This window comes from Aphelocoma coerulescens, chromosome 3 (assembly GCF_041296385.1).
Source record: "Aphelocoma coerulescens isolate FSJ_1873_10779 chromosome 3, UR_Acoe_1.0, whole genome shotgun sequence".
NCBI classification, from domain to species: domain Eukaryota; kingdom Metazoa; phylum Chordata; class Aves; order Passeriformes; family Corvidae; genus Aphelocoma; species Aphelocoma coerulescens.
Genome location: NC_091016.1, coordinates 14,356,666 through 14,373,845, shown reverse-complemented (window position 1 = coordinate 14,373,845; position 17,180 = coordinate 14,356,666). Strand labels below are relative to the sequence as shown.

Below are 17,180 nucleotides of genomic sequence, written 5' to 3'. Positions count from 1 at the left end.
TGTCAGCGCCGGCCCCCCGGTCCCCGGTCCCGCCGGCCCCCCGGTCCCGCCTGCCCCCGGCCGTGAGGCTTCTGCCCGCTTCCCCTCGCACTTCGGTGGCCTCGGGGCTGGAGGGCCCTCGCTGGGCCCGGCAGCGGCGTGGAGGGCCCGAGGTGTGGCAGTGCGAGTGCGGCCCGGCTCGGGGCAGCCCTGCCGCGCTTTTGGCTTTGCCCTTATTTCCACTCCCTCCTGCCCCGAGGTCTGGCTGCTCTTGGGCTGCTGCCGCGGCATTTCCCCTCAGGAAGCGGTGAGGGGGTGGGCGCAGCAGCCATGGCCAGGCCGTGGGGTGCTCCGGCTTTGGCGTGCACCATGCTCTGTGTCACTCTTGTTGTGCTTCACTGCCAAGGAAGTGGTTTTTGAAATAATGCGCGAATGTTGCCTGCAGGAAAAGGGGAAAGAAACGCGGCCGGGAGGAAGAGAACCCCCTCACCTGCTGAGCAGGGCAGTCGGTAAGGCCAGTGCCTCACACCCTCCTGTATCCATCACATTCTGCAGCAATGCTGCCAGCCAGGCAAGCCTGTGCAGGACATGCCTTTGGGACATTCCTGGTAGCTGGGCAGTGCCACCGGGTGAGGGTGGCCTGGAAAAAAAATCCAGCGTCTGCCTGAAACTATGTCTGTCCTGGTTGCTCACTGAAGATAATCGAGGTGGTAATGGCAGAGGAAGCAGGATTTGGGTTTTGTGAGCCTGTGTTGTACTCTACAGGGTGGGTTTGGGACCCTCTTAAAACACATTTCCTGGTTGAAGTTTGACAGAACAGGCTGTTGATATCAAGACACCGCTAGCTAAACCTGTTGGGGAAATACCTGCTCTCCACAGGAGGGAGGGAAGGTTGCCAGCTTGCTTCTCTGCTTGATGGGTTTTGAATAAACAGCCCATCTGGCAGCTTCTTGCAAAGAAAATCTTGGCTTTATTTCTAGGACGTACCAGCCCCTTTCCAGGAGGTCTCCACTGCTGTCAGAAGGTTCAAGGGCATAACTAGATGTGCTCTTTCTGATTCTTAGAAAAAACTTTTCCTCTGTACCAGACCCAGCAAACAGTGGTATATGTGATGACTGTCTGTTGACATTGGCTAGCATTACACTTCAAAAGGTCACCCTGTCTATCTGCCAGATCAGCTGGTGCAAAGCATCTAACTGACCTGTTTGTTTCGTTCCAGCAAGCTGAGGTCGACAAACCATGAAGAAAGAATAAAGGAATCCTGAAGCAGTAGCAGGCTGTTTGCTCCTGGACTTTGTCCAAAGGGACTGTTTGCACATCAGTGCTCTCTCTTACCAGGTGTGGCACAGAGGTAATAGTGAATCTCTTTCATTAATCTGAAGGCCCAGGGCTGAGCCTTTTCTCACAAGCACCATCAGTTGTGGTCTCGCCATCAGTTTTGGGGGTGGGACTGCTGTGTACTTGATTTAAGAGGACTAGAGGGAGCTAATCCAGAGGAAAATGTTTTTTAAAGCTGCTTTGTTTTATCTAAACCTGATCAAAACATGGTTGCACATGTTGTTAGTCTTGTTGTGGCAAGACAAGGAAGGGGAGCAGCACAGGCAGAGACATCCAGGGCCACTGCAGCTCCCATCAATGACAGCCTTAAACTGCTGTGGTATCACACCAGCAGCTCCTATTGCTGTAATTTGCCACTTGCTCTTGGAGGGACGGAGTTCATTGGCCTTTTGGTGTGGGTTTTTGGTTTTTTGGGTTTTTTTTTCCAGACCAAGGATGAGAATAGGCAGTTTAGTTCTCTAAAATCCTTCTGTACTTAAAAGTAGCACACATCATAAACACAATATTTGAGGAAAGTTTTTCCTTCTATGTGTTCCTTATGCCCAGATCATTTATATTTTGGTACATGAAGAGCAATGGAGGAGAAGTTTCCTTCTGCAGTTGTGTACTTTGTCTTGTTTTTAACCTTCCACTGCCTTTTTGCTGGAATCTTTCTGTGAGTGTACAGACCTTTTCCCTCCAAGGCAAGGCAGCTGCTCTTCTCTGGTATCACAGCCATCATCTCCACTCTCTTCAGCAGTGAGTTGGCCAGCATCTTGCAAAGGTCAGAGGTGTATCTTAGCTAAAAGTTTGCTCAGCACAGAAGCACCTAAGGAATGATGCTTTTTAGAAAAAATCTGCATGGGGGTATTTATTTTTCAATACTCATGCCTTATGGGGATTTCCTTGCCCACTGTGGCTATCACATTCCTTACTGATAATACCCCCAAGACAAGAATTTGTTGTCTTTATTTTATAGAAGAGAAGATAAATGTGAGCCTGCAGGGTCACAGGCCATTGCCTGAACACCAGATCTGGTTCCTCTGTCCTGTCACTCTTTACCAAAACAGAAGGAGCTCCTGCCCCACCAGGTTTTTTGCATTTCACTGCTCTTCTGCCCCAGCCACTCGTGTGGCTGTTCTGGGAGCTGCTTTACTGGAGCACTTTAGTTCCATCCTCTCCAAAAGAGTTGCCCATTTGCTGTAGCCCTTGATATGGAGCTGGGTGGCACCAACCCTCTTTTGTTCTCCACCCAGCTGTGAGTTCTTCCCCTCTGTGGTGGTGGACTGGTTGAGGAAGCTTGATAAAAAGGTGTTCGGATGTGGGGATCCTTCAACCAAAGCTTTCCAAAGTGTTGTGCACAGATTATGCAATACAGCTGCCCTGGTGTCTCCACACTGGGAAGTGTTTGCCATCCCTGTGAGATTGACAAGTTTTAAGATGCCTTTTCTTGCTGCTAGTGAACACAGCCAGGGGGGATGGGTTTCACTTGAGACTTGTAGCAGCATCAGTGGAAAAGGACCCTGTAGAACATGTTTCCTTTTAAATGGCACAGATGGGATACCCTGATGGGAATATGCTCCATGGCTTCCTAGTTTTGGGGCCCGAGACTGTACTTCTGGGAAGCCTCTGGGAAAGCCAGATTTATTGTGGACTCCTAATTGTCCTACTTAAGGCTGAGGGCTGTTGTCTGTGGGATTTGCTGTTGTTCCTCCTTTACATCTTTGTTATTTTCTCAGTTGAAGTATGATTGTACTAGAACAGCTCCTCTCATAAAGCAGTACAAAAATGTCAGATCGTTTGTGTTGACTTCTGCTTAGATTTTCATGCTCTAAAAACCCAGCTGAGTCTCATTTCTGTCTGCAGTGGGGCCATGGAAGGAAAGGAGACGTCACCAAGTCACACCTCAGAGAGCAGCATATTGGACCTTCCCTCTGTTTGTGACCTAGCAGAGCACTTTCTTCCTCCACACAGCTCTGAAAACAGTGAGGAGCTTTATCCTTCTGGGGATGTTTTTCCCTCTCCACCCACAGGTAACAGCTTCTGCTTCTCCACATGCTCTTACTTTAGCCAGTGCTTCATCTATGTAGGCAGTGTTTTGCTTGACTGAGTCACTGCAGTCTGGTACTGGTGCACCTGCCTGTCATAAAACACAATTTTACCAGAACTACTGTCTGCTCCAGCTGGACAAATACACTGGGAACTGTGGGATGATGGGACACAGGAGAGGAGCTCAGAGGAAGCTGTCAGCTGCTAATGTTCTGCAACACTCTTTGTATTTAGTGTGTTCTCAGGACAACTAACAGAGTAATCCTTCAGACATCAGGAGTAAACACTGTCTCAAATTACCCTAGTCAGTAGGAAGAGTTTTTAAACATTTCCTTATGTTTTTCATGTTCTCATCACGAGCTCAGGATGTGGCCTTGTTACCCCATTGCTTCAATAATAATAGCTATTTGCTTGTGCTAGTGGCAATAGCGTGGTGAGGACTGCTTCAGTTCAGCTCTTGTGAGACAGCAGTTTCCTCACTTGGAAGAGGACTGGTTTCTGCAGAAGTAACATTTTAGGTCAGCCACTACTCCAGGTTATTAGAAGTACATGGTGTAAATGGTATATCTGAGAAGATAAGGGACAGCTGGCAAGAAATGTGAAGTCAGAATGTGCTGGCCCAGTGGCACTTCCTGCCATATATTCATGCTGGCTGGAATGAAGGTCCTAGTAATTATATTTACTGTTGGGAGGGAAATAAGTTCTTGTCAGCAAATAGTGCATGGAGAGGATTTGTCAAGACACCTGAGCAGGTTAAATGTCACTGACAACATTTCTAGTTGCTTTAGAATCTTAAGTAGTGTTAAAGGAGGGTTTGGCTCCTCTTCTTACTCTAAAGTGGTTTTCTGTGGCATGCTTCCAAGAAATTAGCTTGAAATTCAACAGGAGAGTTTCTTCCAGTGGGAATTCCACTATTTTCATGCTAAACAGGTAAGCAGTGGCATCTACCAACTGGTCTCCCTCAGCTGATGTTGACTGCTTGCCTGTGCAGTTGCCTTCAGCTCTAGGTGTGGGACATCCAGAACTGTAATGGAATCTGCCAGCAGCAGATACCAAGCCTTGCTTTGCTTTTGTTGTGCAGACCAGGAAGCCACATGTCTTACGTTAATAATAATGGGAATCTTACGCTGTTAACCTCTACTTTAAACCACAACATATATCACATTCCATGATCCATGTTGCACTAGAGTAATAGTGTGACTGGTTTGAGGTTTTGCTTTATTTCTGTGCATAGGAGTGGTGACCAGCACTGCAAGGAATGTCCTGAGCAAGCCTTTTCCGCTGTCATGGTAGAGGAGGATGGGGAAGCTCCTCTGATAGTGAGACAGGCTGGAAGGCATTTGTCTGCTCAGGTTTCACAAGCCCTGTGTCACAGGTATGAAGCAATCCTGGGAGCTGTGGGGCAGTTCCTGGGATGTGTTGCTCAAACACCATTTAGTGTAGCTCAGGGCAGCTGGCCTTGATTGCTGTGTTGAATGGGACACGTGGAATAACTGCATGACCACTTGGCAGTCCCAGGAATGTCTGAGGCTTACTGGGAGCGACACTAGCGGAAATGACAGCACGGGGTAACCTGTCTGTGGTGCCTGTGTGGAGTACGCAGCTGAAGCTCAGCACCAAGGTATGCTGAGAGGCCACATCCTGCCTCCTTGCTGACCCCAGCACCCCCTGGTGCCAGTGTGGGTTCCAGGTGTGCTGAGGAGGGCAGATGAGGCCCATGAACCCTCCCATTCATGGCTTGTTGTAGAGACTGCTCACAACTGAAACCACTGAGCAATAACTGTGGGATGCTCCCTGTGCTCCTGGAGTGAAATAACTGAAGTGTCACAGCATGACCAATGAGTGCTCTGAACATCTTGGTTCTTTTCTCTTCATAGCAGCATCAAACCAATATACATATCCACTTAAACTCTCTCTTTTGGTTCAACTTCGGCATTCAAACCCATTGAGACTGGTCAGTATGGCAGAAGAGACAGGAAGATGGTTTTAGAAACATCTGCCCATATCAGATACTCCTGGAAGAGCAAGTTCTGTCAAATGTATCTTGGGAAAGGAGCTCTTTTGCTTGTTTTGTCACGAGACACTGAGAACTGCTGCTGTGGCACAGTGTGAGTGAGGAGAGTGGCAGTGGCTGTAGCTTGCACCTCCACAGTATGACCAGAAGATTGCAGATGGATGAGGATCTTCCTTAGTGATTCAAAAGCATTTCCAAAAGGCTGGTGGGTCTCTGGGAATGTGGCAACTTCCTTAGGAATGAAACAGGCTGACAGGCTGTGTTTTCTGTCATCTGCCGCATGAACTGGGCTGAGACTGACTAAAGTACCACACCATCAGTGCCTGAGGAGCTGGAAGTGGTCATGGGGGTATTCCCACTGCCTGAGTCACCAGTAACAGGTTTTATTAGTCTAGAGAGGCTCCATCACTTTTAATAGCAGAAGATAGGACTCATTAGCCATGAATACAGGGCCTTCTGAAAGCAGGCATCCCTAGGCAAGAAAACAGTAGTCCTGTAGGCTTATTACTAAATCTCTTAAATTGTTTGTAAATGAGTGGTTTTGTGATTTGTGTAGGAATGAGGGTTCTGCTCTTGCAACAAACATTCATACTTTTAGCTTATTGTAATAGTGAGTTCAAGTGTCTAAGTGGTGATAGACTGAGAAAATTAAATGGGATCAGTGAACACTTCAGTATGCTTCATCTTTTTTTATTCAATACTGGAAAATAATTTTTAAAAATTTAATTGTTTATCATTTTTTTAATCACTCAGTTGCTCAATACACCAGGAACACCTTACCACTTCCTCTGGATTAAGAAAAGTTGTCAGCAAAAGTTCTTACTTGGCAGGCAGCATTCAGGTGTATATGTGGGAAAGCCTTAAATTATTTGGATTAATATGTTCTAGGAAGCAAATAAAGGTTGTTTCCAAAGAAATAAATCACTGGCAATGTGACTTTTCATGTAGGGCACTGAACCAGAGCATACCAGGGACAGTGGAAAAAAACTTTACCTGGAAAAATTGCAACTTAAAAAAAGTGCTAGAGAATAAACAACAGATGTGGTCTACAAATTGGTAGGGCACAGGGTTCTGGGCTCTGCCCATGCTCTGTGGTCAGGCAGAACTGGGTTTGCCAGTGCAGCTCTGGAGTAATTCTACTAAATTTGGAGGCAGCATTTGAGAGTTCAGTTGTGGAACCATGCTTGGGAGACTGCCTGTCTGAAGCATGGGCAAAGCTCAGTCCCATCTCCCTTCATGGGCCTGCCTAGGGCTTGTGATCGTGGGCAGATTGTTTGTCCTGTAGTCTCTGCCTTCATTGCTTATTCTTTGCAATGAAAAGCAATGGAAAAGCTGTGTCCTTAGGAAAATTGGTGGGTGGACAGGGTCACCCAGTGGAAGAAAATGGGGTGTCACAGGGACAGAGAAAATAAAAGAAGGGTGACAGTAGGAGAGAGAGGATGATACTGGAGAGATGGGGTGGTGAAGGAAGACAGAGTTTCCTGTGGGCTTGAAGAGACTGTCAAGTATCTAAAAGCTGGCTAACTATTTTTTAAAAAAGCAAAATGGATTAAAGCCAGCTTGGGAGGATAGAGGTGTTCAACCTTTGCCTCTCCAAAAGCTCTAATCTGTTCCTGCAGTTTGTTTCAAGTTTGAGCCCCGGCTTACCTTTAGTTCTTTTCCATGGACTTCCCTGACCTCTGTAATACAGCGAGAATCCCAGGCTGCTCCTGGCTGTGCTTATTATTCCTGGTTGATCCTTAGTGTTGGTACACAGTGAGAAGTCAGCTCAGGGAACTGGCCCAGCTTTCTTGGGCAGCCATGTGAATATTTGTGTGGATGAAGTGGGGACAACTTCTCTTCCTGGCAGAAGCACAGGTACAGCCAGGATCCAGTGCTCTGCAGCACGTCCTGGCTTTCACATGGGATTACAGCCTTTCCAGGATGGTGGTTTCTGAAAAATGTGGTGTTGGACTATTAATCTCTTCTCCCTTGTGGGGACCCAGGCTGTAGGTTCTGTCTGATCAGTTGTGGGGTGTTGTAGGCTTTCTTCAAGAGCAGCCCATTTGGAACAAGTCGTGAGAGCTTGGGGGAAATGGGACAGACCATTTCACTGGAGACCCACTGGTTTGGGCAAATCAGTGAGCCTGAGCCACAGCACTGCTACTGAACTTCTCACTCAAATCAAGGGGACATCTATCACAGCATTATCCCAGTTTAAAGAGCATGGTTTTTGGACTGTTCTGATTGCTTTCTGGGTGTTCAGTCAACCAAACAACTATGTTCAAACAAAGATTTTCGACAGAGATTTTCAACTTCAGTCGAAACTACCTCAGTAGCTGTCAGTTCTATTGGGATTTCTCTGAAAAAAAATGCTACCTATTCCCAGTGAGTTTACATGCCCAGTTTTGCAGTAGGTTGCTGTGTCTTTTATTAGCAGCTGAGGAGTGCTGCTGATGTTGGCACATGTGTTCCGACTCGTCCTTAAATGCTCTCTCCTTTCTACCCTGTCCTCTGGCCGGTCAAGAGTTACTTAATCTGTTTTGCAGAAGTGGGTTTGTGTTTACTGAAGAAGTCTGGCATGACTTGTGCTTTTCCTGTATGGGAGCTGTTCACAAGTGTTGATGTAGAGGCTGAAAATGAAAGGAGCGTTTTTGTCACGTCAGCAGCAACCTTTCAGGGCTGGCTTTTGGTGGGTGCTGGGAGGTTCAGTTCAGCCCAGAGCTCAGTGCTCATTACTTGGTATAGAAATTAGAGCTTGGCTGTCTGAGCTACCAAAGCAGTGCTTTGGCTCACACTGCTGCCAAAAGTTGCCAAATTTCCAAAATGGCTTTTTTTTTGTCTGGCTAAAGACTATAGTCTCTTTAAGAGGTCTGTGTAACTTAGCAAATCTAAAACGTGTGGTATTTTAAATCATTTTCAGACTGAGCTGAAGCTGAGCTAAAAGGGGCTCATAAATGCACTCCAGGTTAGATACAGAAACTTCTGATAGTCTCCTTTGCCTAAAAGATATAGATCACACTGAGAATATTTTACTTTTTGGTTTGCTCTGAAGGTGAAGGTGAGCATGCTCTTCAAAGGTGCTTTGGGATGTGCAGAGTCTTCTCTGACTGCAGGAAGCTAACACTCGAACTCACTTGAGTTTGAACTGTGGTCCCAAACAACAGAACTAATTGTTATTAACAGCAAAACAACGTAATTAAATCTTTTTTTAAACCACTGTGTTGGTTTGAAATTGGTTAAACACAGTGCTTAACTGCATTGGCCTTGGAGAACATGGTCCCTATTTGGGGAATTGATTTCCTGCTGCCCTCTAGTGCTCAATGTTACCCATTTCTGATTCCACCAGCCTGGCAAGCTTAAAACTTAAGAGGGCTGCTGGGTTTTTTAAGTGATGATTTTTAGTCAGGCACACACTCAAGTATGATCAAAATGCTAGATTTTTCTTAGACTCGAGTCTTTTTAAGAGGAAAAAGAAAGGTAAAATGTTTCAAATGCTATTAATTTTGTATAGATGGTGTGATCCAGTGAGGCAGTGGGCTTGAAGTCATGCAGCTCCACTGAAGTTATGGGCAGGCTCTTCAGTGGGTGTCTGCATGGCTCCAGTGAGTTTGGCATAATGAACCCTCCGAGCATCTCTTTGTGGTCCAGTTGTGTTGAGCACTGGATGAAAAGGCAAGGTGGAATTTATAACACCTCCCATAAAAGGAGTACAGGGAAACTGCACAACGCACAAAATAAAGCACTGGGCCCCATTGGGTCACTGAAGGTCTTAGATCTTGTGTAAATTAATTTTTCAGGGATGGGCTACGTAAAGCATCCAGTCAAAAATAAATCCTAGAACAGAAAAAAGGAATGCTTTATGCTTCACAGTCCGAGGAAGAAAAGTAGTCCTTTTTTTAGGAGAATTAGAGCTCTTTGCATACATCAGTAAGGGAAAGAACTGAGACATGTGCCTTGTCTTTTAGACCTTAATGCTTCAGAGTACCTCTGTGTTCTATGAAAGTGAACAGTTTGTATTAAACCATTAATAATTAGAACTCAACTACAGAGAAAATGCTTCAGTAGCAGAGACAGGGAGTTTTACTTATGCACTGAAGTTGTCTGGTCAGATCCTGTGGTTCTGTGCATAAAGGGGAGCTTGGGAGTTTGTCTCTTGGGAAGGAGAATTTGTTTTGCTTCTTATTATCCTGCCCTGATTTTGATTGGTAATCAATTAATTTAATTTCCCCAAGCTGAGTCTAACATGGTGGTATTCAGTGAGTGATCTCTCCCTGTCCTTATTTCAACTCAGGACCCTTTTGTTGTATTTCCTCACCCCTGTCTGGTTGTGGAGGGGAGTGTGGCTTTGGGGGCATCCAGCCAGGGTCACACCACCACACCATCAGTGCGAGACAGTGGGACCTGTCAGGCACACAGAGCTCTGTCAGCCCACTGGTGGCACTGGGAACTTTTAATATCACCTTGCTCTGTCACTGTAGTGTAAGAGTCCCTGTGGGCCATTTCTTCCTTACCTTTATCTAAAGTGTCATTCCAGCCTGGGCTTTTAGTTCTCTCATCACAGGTGTCAGTGTTTGTCCATTGCTGTGACCTAATCCAATTCAGACTGCAGTAATGTCATTATGGCAATTGTTCCTAAAGTAGCTGTGAGGCAGCTTTGTACATGCTTGTGCCAATGCTGTTTTATCTTACCAGGCCAGTGCTATTTTATCTTACCAGTGAGCATTAATCTTGAATGAAAAGGAATTAAATCCTGTAAATAAATGTCAAGAATTTGTTCAATGTGCAAGAATGGACAAGAGTTTGTTCAATTCTTTATGAATCGTTTTTCATCCTCTGAAGTGCAGATGTGGAGTCCTTTGAGATGGAAAATTATAATTGGGAACAGAAGCTGTTCAAATATGTGTTTTACAGGGAAATAATAAATTCAGCCATCATTTACAGCCACTATGATGCCATTAAATATTATAGGAACAAAGAATTTCTAAGCTAGTACAAGAAGACCTCAGGAGTTCTTCCTGACCAAGACAGAGACTGGTATCAGGCTGGGATGGTGGTGTTTTTGGGAAGCCAGATGCTACTGGCTCTGTGAAGCTGCAAAATACAGTGCAGACATGTCTGAAAAGCTGCTCCTCGCTTGGGTTCCTCCTTAATGGGTGCTTCCCTGGGCTTCCCCATTCCGTAAATATTGGTTTATCACATATGTAGTGTGAAGTTTCTTCTGTGCTTGAAGCTGCTTTGGTAGTCCTACTCAGCTTTTTCAAAACAATGATCTCTGCTCCTTGCCCCTGGAAGTCATCAGTGGACATGGGTCTATCCCCAAGCAGCTGGATGCTGGATGTTGGCACTCAGCTGATGTTGCTGGAGGCAGCAGAGTGGCTACTGAATAGTGACCCTGTAAAGCAAAGGTTCACCTGGGGTGGCTGTCTCCACTACACTGAACTCCTATCTGAAACAGATTTGCCTGTAAATTGTCTTTAGTTGGGCCCCATAATTTTCAGGGAAAGACTGTGTTAACAGGTCTGTGTGGCATCTGGATAGCCAGCATGGGACCCATGGCATAGGACAATATTTCAGCAAATGGATGTCATTCCTCGTTAGTCCCTCAAGAACACGACTCCAGAATGCACTAATGGCCATGATAGCAGTTTCACACACTGGTGTTGGTGCTCTTCCATTTTTCTGTGTATGGCTGCAGGGGATACACTGAGTGCTGCAAGCCACAGGGTCTGGTTACAGGCAGACAGATCAGAGATTCTTATTTTCCTGGGACAGGTATTTTAGTGCAAAGCTGTAGTGGAAATTCTTCAAGTTCCATTCTTTTCTGAAAGGGATAAATGCCTTGTTTGGACTCCTCAGTGCCATCTTGCCCATGGACTGCTTTTACCACCTGCTTCTCACTTAGGTGCTGGCCTTGAGCCGTTTCCTTCTCACAATCAGATTTGGAAGCACAGGCTGATCTTGTAGAGATCCTCATCTGCTTCACTGCCCAACTCAGTTGCCTTTAGCGTTATTGTGGCTGTGTGCAAAGGTGCTGAAGTGCCAATAGAAAGGGTATGGGTTGAATGAAAGTGCAGGATTCAGCAAAGGGAAAGAGGAAATTAAACTGTCAGGTTGAGGGAGAGGTCAGAAGTCCTGTGCAAAAGGGGTTTTGTTGTTTTATCACTAAGTTTTGATTAACTCTGTCATTATTTTGGAGCTCAGGAGCTCTGGGAACAATCCCTGATGTAACTGTAGGGCTGGATGGGTATGGGAAGATGAATAGCAGTGACATCTCCATTGATGCAGAGAATAATCTGCATGTGTGTGTGAGCTCTTTACCCATCACCTGGGGTTACCATGTTAGCTTCAGTACATTTCCTCTTTCCCAGGCAAGTGATGCTTTTATGTGCTGAATTCCAAGATAACCTTCCACAGATGCTTCTTACCATTGAGAAGTGGCTATTGATATGTGTTACTTGTGTTGTGTTGGGTCCAGGTGTCCATAAAGTATTTCGCCAAGCAGTGTGCAGAGTTCTGGGAGAATGTCCCCTGCTTTCCTGCTGTACTGGTGAATTTCTGTCCACTTGTGTCTAGACAAGGATAATATGAACCAGATTTTAATGTATGTGTGAACAGTCAGTGCTAGGCAAAAAAAGAAGTTCACTTTGCTACTGTGGAGAAAAAGGTTTGGTTTCCTTTAAAAATAAACAGCCCACAGAAACCTTTAGGATGTGCTTTTAGCTTTAAAACTATGCAAGAAGTTTGCATTAAAAGATTCACAGACACAAGAGTTACACAAGGGACAAAGACCACAGAGGAGAATGGGAACACAAAGGAGTTGGACTACAGCTCCTGCAGATGCTCCTGCAGAGTGTCCAGGTTAGACTTGTCCCATTTTCCTTTCTGCTTTTAAAAAGAGAAGCATCTTTTGTAGGAAACAATTTCAGTGAAACTCCCAATTTTCCTTAACAGCTGGAGAAGAGAAGCTACAAAGCAGTGCTGAGTCTTGTAAGCCAGGGTAGTAATTTTTCTAACAAAGTACTCCAATAATGCAGTAATAGCAGTTGTGAACCATCCTCATGTGTGCATGAATTGTTCTGTTTACTTTGGAGGGCAAGAACTGCTGTACAGCTGAAACACCTCCACAAAATGCTTTATTTTTTCTTGGGGAGTAAAAAGGAGAAAGGGAAGTACATGCTGTGAATCCTTAGTAATTGAAACAACTGTGGAAAGCTGCAAAGGGCTGTGGCTGTTCCTGTTGCCTGGACACGTGTTCATGGCGTCTTTCCATCAATGTTAGGTTTTGTGGGGGACTCCAAAGATGTTGGCTCCTTTCTTGTATAATAGAGTTGGTCTTTGCAGCTTGGTATTATGGTTTTGTTGTAGCACAGATGATTCAAAAATGACCCAAGATCATTGGGTGTCTGTGTTGATCAGCCAGCAAGTGACAAAACATGGAATGCCTGTGACAACATTGTTATGTAAAACCAGTGTTACCTTTCCCTGCTGTCTGCACAGCCTGCCTTGGTGTCTCAGCTCTATCACTTAGGTGTGGATGGTAAAGATCTGTGAAAGTGCCTTAAAAATGCCAATCTAAATAATGAGGGATATCAGGCTAGGGCAGAAAAAACGGGCAAATTGGCTTGGAATGCCATGTTGAGGCCAGCCTGTGCCAGCCAACCAGGATATTTCTTTGGTACACGGTGCTGTGGAGTCACCCACATTAGCATCAGCACTTGGGAAAGAAGTACAGTTGCACTGGCCTGAAATGCAGCTGTACTCGAGGCAGAGAGCCCTGGTAAATGATGGTACAGAGCTTCCAGTAAACTCTGAGCTTTACACGTTTGTTCAATGCTCTGGGACATCCCATTTACAGTCCAGTTGTGAGTGGTGTTTGTGGTTTGAGGGCGATTTGATGCTCTGCTTATACACAACACATAAATAAGACATGGCACTCCTCAAGTCTCTTTAAAACCTCTTCTTTTCATTCCTCTATTAGTAAGATTTTCACTTTTTTTTTTTCCTGGTCTCATTCTAAATATAGGGGTTTTGTCTTGTCATTTATCAGATTGACCTGTCCTGATACACAAAACACCTTCGAGGACCCAAATTTTGGGCACCAGTGATCATATATGCACAGCCTGAATTTTTTATTTTCACTGGGAAGCTTTCCTTACATTTAGCTCTCAGTCATTCAAATGTTTTTTCAGATACAGCCTGTGACCGTGTGGTAGAAAAATCATCTGGAGTTTATTGGACCCAAAAGGCTCTGCGCTGGCAGTTGTTGAAATGCAGCAGCAGAAAATAAGATCCATCTGCCCTGATTGCTGTGGCCTCTTATTGCCTCTGAATTTGTTCCCTGAATTTGAAGCTTCTTTAGGAGCGGCTGTGAACTGGCAGCAGGAAAACACATTTCAGGGAATCCTCTGTGCCTAGTGGCAGGGAGGAGGACAAAAAAGTTTTACTGGTGCTGTTTAAATGAGAAGCTGTGCTCCCAGGATGCTGCTTAGTGTATAGGCCAGACTTGCTGCTGTGAAAGAATACAGATTGTTCCTACCCAATTTTGCCATGGCAGATTTGGGGTAAAGCTGAGCAGGAGGCTGTGGGCAGGATGCCTTTGTTCCATGTGCCTGACTAGAGCTCAGGGTGGATGCAGTGCCTGGAGTGCTGCAGGGGATGCTCCATAGCTGTGTGGAGGATGTAGGACTTAGCGGTGCTGCCTGCCATTACCTTCTGACTGCAGGTCCTTCCTCTGCAGTGACGTGGCTTGGATTAATGCCAGGATTGTGGGGATCATTGTGGAGTTTTCCCTGGATTTGTGTGCAGTTATTTAGTCCCTGCCTTTACACTTCAGTGCTGCTCTCAATGTGTCCTGGCTTCCCCTCTATAACATCTGACTTGTACCCCACCACGTGGATTGAGTCCAGTTGAGGTATTCCTAAAGCCTCACACCTCAGACTGCTATCACGACTTACCTGTGGGGCATCTGGCATTGAATTTAAATTAGATCTCTGTCTTAATTCAGGCCTCATTTTTCTTCTCTCTTTCTCTGGTTTACTTCACTGAGTTCACTGGTGTGCAACTGATGAGGCTGCAGCATAAAAAATAGTGAGTCATAGCCCCTTAGTAGCAGACTGTGAGTATAAAATACAGCACACATCATCATCCACAATATTTTTTGAAACAAAACAACACAGGCCAGTGATTCAGCATCAGTGTGGGTTGTGGTACATGAAGGTTTGTCCTGGAGCCCTCCTGCTTCTGATTTCTTCCTTCATTTCATGGGTTTAACAAACCCTCACCCCACTGCTCTCCCTCCTTTGTTTTGTGTGCTGTAGATTCCATAGCATCTGAGCCTCTTGGCTGGCTTGTGCATGCACATCTCTATGCCTATGAAATCTCCTCCCAGACAGATGGAATGCTGTCAGGATGAGCAGTGCTGCTGCCTTTCCAGCAAGCCTCCATGCTGAGGGTTTCTCTGTGAAGGGTGCCGGGCAGCTGGTTATTTATTGCTGCAATAAGCACTGGCAAGCAGATGACAATGTTTTGTACTATGTGCTGCTTGCTGTTCTTCTCAGCCTGCTGAGGGAATCTGGCTGTGCCCTGTTTGTGTTCACTCTGGGTAGAGGTGAAAGCAAGGGGGGGCTTGAGTTCTGCAAGTTCACTGTATTTTATAAATGCAGCACTGCCTACGTTAGAGAGCTTATCTTATTCCAGAAGTTACTTGGGTTTGTGAAGAAGGTAAACCCTCTGCATTGCTACCTCCCATAAGTGCCTACAGACTGTTTTATACAGCTCTAAGTAATAACATGATGCATGTTAGTACTAGAAGAGGTCCCAGCTTTGTACAGGCTGCAGTGCCTGACAGGAAAGGTTTTGGGGTTTTGTATGTGGGGTTTTATTTTGTTTTGGTTTTTTTTTTTTTTTAGCTTGTTAGTTTCTTGTGGTTTTTTTTGCTTTTTAATCTGAAAATAGGAGACAAAAAGAATTAGAAAGACTAAGCATGGGAAAACAGACAAGTATGCTATAATGTCTTCTAGATGAATGGAGGCTTTGGTACTTTGATAGTGGTCTGTTTCACATGTGTATTTCTATCTCAAAGAATGATGCAAACCTTTTCTTTTTTCTATTTCTAAAATTAAATTTAAACCAGTAATGATCTCAAGAAGAATCTGAATGTTGGTTCTGTGTCTGTTGGACGAAAAGGAAAGGCAGTAGAATCAAAATCAGTCACTTTTTACACAGCAGGTAATTAGATTATAAAACTCAGTGCAACAGGAAGTCATTGAGGCAGAGAGCTTAGCAGTGAAAGAAAGGGGACTGTGCACTGATTTGGGTAATAAGAGCAAGCTCAGTCAATAGTTCTTGCTGATACAAATGTTGTCGAGATATTGAATACATCTGATGGTGTTTCAAGGCTTTTACTATTCACTGTCTAATTTCAAGTGTCAGGTCACACCCACATGTCCCCACCACAACATTGCCACCTAAAACATACCACAAGTGGAGGGAACATAAGGGACTAGAAACTGATCTGATCCTGCCTGGCACCCTCTTCCTTTTCCCTTTAGAAAAGAATATTCCTGTTCTACAGGTGGCAGAGCTGCTACCAATGCTGTCATAGGTACAATTCTTGCCTTCTAGACTGTACCTCTTAAGCATTTTGACTTGAAAATAAATCCTTGGATAAAATGCCCAAAAGCAGAAGCAGGAGGGGATTGTTGGAATAGAGAAGCAGGCAAAGCAGAGTTGAAGGAGGGGGCAAACTTTTTGGGGGTCCACAGCTTAGGTTGTATTTGTGTATGAGTAAGTTTTACAGCGGTATTTGATTTTATTTTATTAATGAATAACCCTCAGGTAGATAAACCAAAAATACAGTAACTTGTACTGACCTAAGGAATATTCATCCCTAATATGCTGACCCAGTGCCTAGCCCAAGTCCTTCTGTGCTATTCATAATACAAACTTATTTTGAATTCAATGATTTAAGCAGTTATTGACTATTAAGATTGCAAAGAAATGTATCATTTGTACTCCTGGTCATGGTGCAGCACAAGTGGGATCTGTTTCATGATACTTTACAATTCAGCAGCAATTTCTTGAAAGGATGAACATTCTGCTGAAGTGCTGAATTGAAGCAGAACCTGATTTACAGAGTTGCATCTGCAATCCCAGCTGAATTTAGCACTGGTCTACATTGCTGCTTCTCTGGATGTCTAATGAGGTTATTTCTAGGTTAACTTTTCTCCTGATGCAGTCTTAATTAAAATATGATGAAGGCAGGAGAAGTTGCAAAATAAAACAACTTGAAAAGATCCATTTCGTGCTGCACCAGTGCTTTGTGGTAGGATGTTTGTTATAGCTGCTAATTATTATTTTGTATGAGGCACTTGTCCAATTGCATTTGTGTATGTGTGAATCGTCTTCAGAGCCTGTGACAGCATTCCAGAAGTGAAGTTAGCTCCAGTGGCTGAGACACTGAGTTTGTGCCAGTCGGTTTCATACCTGGGTTGGACTGAATGGAAGGAAATGCCAGTGTTGTTAAGCCTAGCAATCCTGGAATATAAAGGGAAATATGTTTGCATTGTTAAGAAATCACCTATTGCTATTAGCTTTCAACAATCTGCTGATAGTCAATGGAGACAGTGATTTATTTATTTCTGATGTAACTCTAGATGGGATTTTTTTTGATTTTGAAGAATCATTCTGTGCTAGTTTGAAAACAAACCAGGGGGAGGCACCAAGTCAGAATAACAATTTAATGGAAATTAAAGAAAAGGAAAAGAAAGTAAAAGAAAACACTGACAGAGTCAAGATACAACCTGAGTCCCTATTAGGCAGGGTAGTGGTAGCAGTCTGG

General features: G+C 44.6%; 1 protein-coding gene across 1 annotated transcript in view; it reads left to right on the top strand.

Moving 5' to 3' along the window:
* Positions 1–300: 300 nt before the first annotated feature.
* SHLD1 (shieldin complex subunit 1) overlaps positions 301–17,180 on the top strand; it is a 37,396-nt gene continuing 20,516 nt past the window's right edge. The window contains exons 1-3 of the mRNA XM_069009136.1: positions 301–488; positions 1,199–1,330; positions 3,163–3,329. Of these exons, the coding sequence (XP_068865237.1) occupies positions 3,170–3,329 (160 nt within the window). The 5' untranslated portion in view covers positions 301–488; positions 1,199–1,330; positions 3,163–3,169. The remainder of the gene's footprint in view (positions 489–1,198; positions 1,331–3,162; positions 3,330–17,180) is intronic.